This window comes from Phyllostomus discolor, chromosome 14 (genome assembly GCF_004126475.2).
Source record: "Phyllostomus discolor isolate MPI-MPIP mPhyDis1 chromosome 14, mPhyDis1.pri.v3, whole genome shotgun sequence".
Lineage (NCBI taxonomy): Eukaryota > Metazoa > Chordata > Mammalia > Chiroptera > Phyllostomidae > Phyllostomus > Phyllostomus discolor.
The window spans coordinates 11,283,509-11,287,281 of NC_040916.2; the positions used below are offsets into that span (position 1 = coordinate 11,283,509).

At 38.1% G+C, this 3,773-nt stretch overlaps 1 protein-coding gene across 1 annotated transcript; it reads right to left on the reverse strand.

The window, feature by feature from the left end:
* Positions 1–690: 690 nt before the first annotated feature.
* On the reverse strand, positions 691–1,956 carry SPATA45 (spermatogenesis associated 45). The gene is made up of 2 exons (XM_036015749.1): positions 1,680–1,956; positions 691–701 (listed from the first exon to the last, which is right to left on the reverse strand). Exons 1-2 carry the CDS (start codon positions 1,954–1,956, stop codon positions 691–693), a joined length of 288 nt encoding a protein of 95 aa, XP_035871642.1.
* Between the last annotated feature and the right edge of the window lie 1,817 nt (positions 1,957–3,773).

Genomic DNA, 3,773 nt, shown 5'->3' on the forward strand with positions numbered 1-3,773 from the left:
ACATACCAATTACTGTGTTTTTCAGACCATAAGACACAACTAGGTTTTAGAGGAGGAAAAATAGGAGAAAAGCTTTTGAAGGAAAAAATGTAGTAAAATATTTAATAACATAAATAACATAATATTTCACCAATGTAAAATGTAAACAGAACTCCACAGAAGCATTAACAACCATTATTCCTCCCAAATTGGGGGGCAGGGAGTGCGTCTTATAGTCCAAAAAATACAAAAAAAAAAAAACCAAAAACGTACCTTTACGTTTAAATCAGGTCTATATTTATTCTACATCTTGTCATCATAAAGTTGCGTTTCTGTTTAAGTCTTTTCACATAAAGGGATCAAAGAGCTTTTCTGCAATATTTAAAGGTTTATTTTAATGTTCCAGAACTGTTGGCTTATAACCTTGATATCACTGATGTTGGTTATGGAAATTATATTTGTTAGACTCTGTTTTGTAGAAAACCACGAGCATTTAAGCAAAGCAGTAAACTGCATTGACAATATTGATCATTGGAGGTGGATTTTACTTTTCACTATGAAACTTATGAGAACTAACTTACTAGCTATGATTGAACTCATCCGGCTCTGAGTGATTCAACCAGAATAAACTTAACACTTAAAATTAGGAACACTGAAGGCATTCCTCCTTGTAAGAGAGTTACATGTTAATGTAAAATAAATACAGGACAATCATAGATTAACTGTGGAACACAAAGGAGACGCTCACCTTTCCAAGCCATACGGTTTCATCCTCTCAACACCACGTACTAGGAACACCGGGTGAATGTGAACTCACAGCCCCTCATCAAAGAAGCTAAATCTCCAATATGGCGATTCTTTTGTTTCTGATCTACCTTAATCACTTTTTAAAAATTTTATTTATCTATCTATTTATTTATTTATTTTCAGAGAGAAGAGAAAGGAGGGAGAAAGAGGAGAGAAACATAGATCAGTTGCCTCTCACATGCTCCCAAATGGGGACCTAGGCTTGTGCCCTGACTGGGAATCGAACTGGGGACCTTTAGGTTTGCAGTCCAAAGCTCAATCTACTGAGCCACACCAGTCAGGGCTACCTTAATCATTTGTTAGTTGTATTTAATATTATTATACCCTCTTTTTTAAATAAATGAGAAAAATATCATTGCCTTCTTTCTCCTGCAAAATAATGTCACCACTGCATACTCCCTACCCCAACCTCCCTCCATATTTCATTATTGTTTCTGGGGGGCCTTTTGCTTACTATTTGTCATCAAAATCATTTCCATTGTATCTCAATTTCACACATGAAATTTTTGCAGAGGCAACAGACATTGGTGAGATGGGAGACCTCTTGAGTTTTTGTGGTCTACTGTAATGACCTATAACAACTTTTCCCAAAATACGGTTCTCAGGCCGTCAGCATCAGGCACACCTTAGCCTGCTGAGAATGCAGGCTCCAGGACCCAACCTAGAGCCTGTTGGAGGAGGCGCCTGGGATTCTGTACGCACAAGAAAATGAGACTTCTTGGTCTTTGGTCCTCCATCAACTAGCCTAGTTTACGGATGCTTTTAAACTTCAGACAGATTGCCTTTAAGCTATCCCAGAACAATACTTATAAACCCATTCCAAAAATTCTCGCTAACTTTATGTATAAATCCCCCCAGTTGACTGGGCAGGAATCCTACCCACAGCATCTTACTTTTTGGTGGAAAGTGCCTTTTCTCCGTGTGAACAAGGGCACTCAGTTTGATCCAGGAGCCCCTGCCACTGTCGGGAACAGCTTCTTTGGTCTGGGTGTACAGACAGGACTTAGAGGCCTCATTGAAGTGCCTCTTTTGAACTCTCAATAAGCTGACTTCATTGCCTCTTTCCACCAGGCAGTTGGACTCGCGCCTTTCATTTATCTCCTTCAGGAGATGTTGTTTGCTTGCTCTAACTTTTACAATCACTTCAGTGGTTCTCTTTGTAGATGGCATTATGCGGACAAACTAATCATCAGGTGCTTTTCGTGTCCTGTAGACAAATGAAAAAGTTTCCATCAGTTACCTGCTCAATCCAGAAGCTACTACTGTTCACAATCAGGTATTAAGTAGCCTGTTCTCTTTCCTCCTGCACAGTACACGCGAATGCAGCGTACAACCCCCCAACCCCACACCTCACTCCATTGTTTATTATTGTTTGCTAAGGGCTTTCTGTTTGTTCATGGTGCTTCAGGGGAAAGAAGAGGTTAAAGAAAAGATGTAGTAGAAGAATATATTTTGGTTTTTAAATATTATGCGTTGATTCTTGCTTTTAGAAAGTTTTGTTGTTTCTTCTGATTATAAAAATAGTATATACTTATTGTAGAAAATTAAGAAAATACAGAAAAGCATAAGGTAGAAAAGCTTAATTCACTTTTGATCTGGAGACAACCAAATTCACATTTTGGGTGTTTCTTTTCCAATAAATATCCAAAGGAATTTGATTATTAAAAAGTACAGAAAAAGACATTACATTGACTATAGTAGAACATAAAATGTTAAATATATAAGCGTGGTTAAGTTAAGTATTTGGGAAGATTTTGCTTGTTAGGACTATAACTTTGTCTTTTCAGGCACTTGAAGTGTTTAAAAATCAGAATACCCTGGCTGGCGTAGCTCAGTGGATTGAGCGCGGGCTGGGGACCAAAGTGTCCCAGGTTCGATTCCCAGCCAGGGTACATTCTTGGGTTGCAGGCCATAACCCCCAGCAACCATACATTGATGTTTCTCTCTCTCTCTCTCTCTCTCTCTCTCTCTCTCTCCCTCCCTCCCTTCCTTCCCTCTCTAAAAATAAATAAATAAAATATTTTTTAAAAATCAGAATAAATTTACTAAGGAAGTTTAAAATATTTAAAAGCCTTGAATTAGCTGAATTTATAAGTGGACTGACTTCTTGGAGGTGTTCAGTCTGTTCCACTTGGGTGAATTTCAGCAAAGATAAGGGTGATAGTGCTTTACACAAAAGTAACTTGATTTATAAATAAACTACAAGAATCACTAAATTCAAAGGTTGGCAGAAAGGTTTTTAACGTTTTAATTTTTTAAAAATTGCTGTTATTGAAATTCCAAGAAATTATAGATAGGCCATTCTACACACAAAGTCTATCTCAGACATGAAAAAAATTATCTCACGTTAACGTTTTATATAGATGAACATAACTTCCATTTAAGTGACTATATAGGGTAGACTAGATTATTAGACAAACCTCCTAGTGAAAACTACTACAAATTCTGGAGAAAAAATATTTTTTAAAATGTGATAATAGAGAGAAACTGTGAAGGGTTTACGGAACAACTATAAAGGACACACCGACAAAAACAAGGGGGTGGAAACAGGGGAGGGAGGTGAGGAACAGTGGGCAGGGGGGAGGGGTGGGGGGAAGCAGACAACTGTACCTGAACAACAATCAACAATCAAAATAAAGTACTTAGCCCTGGCTGGTGTAGCTCAGTGGATTGAGCTTGGGCTGCAAACCAAGGGTCACTAGTTTGATTCCTAGTCAGGGCACATGCCTGGGCTGCAGGCCAAGTCCCTTGTGGGAGCCATGTGAGATGTTTCTCTTCCTCACTTTCTCCTTCCCTTCCCCTCTCTCTAAAAATACGTTTAAAAATTAAAAAAATAAAGCATTTAATAACAAAAATTTTAGATGTGATAATAATGAAATTATAAGAGATAATGAAATGTCAGGTCCAAAAGGGAAGAGAACCCGAGGACAAGACTTCAGAGAGGGAGATGGACCTGTGTTTGCCCTGAGGATATTTTCTGATCCCAA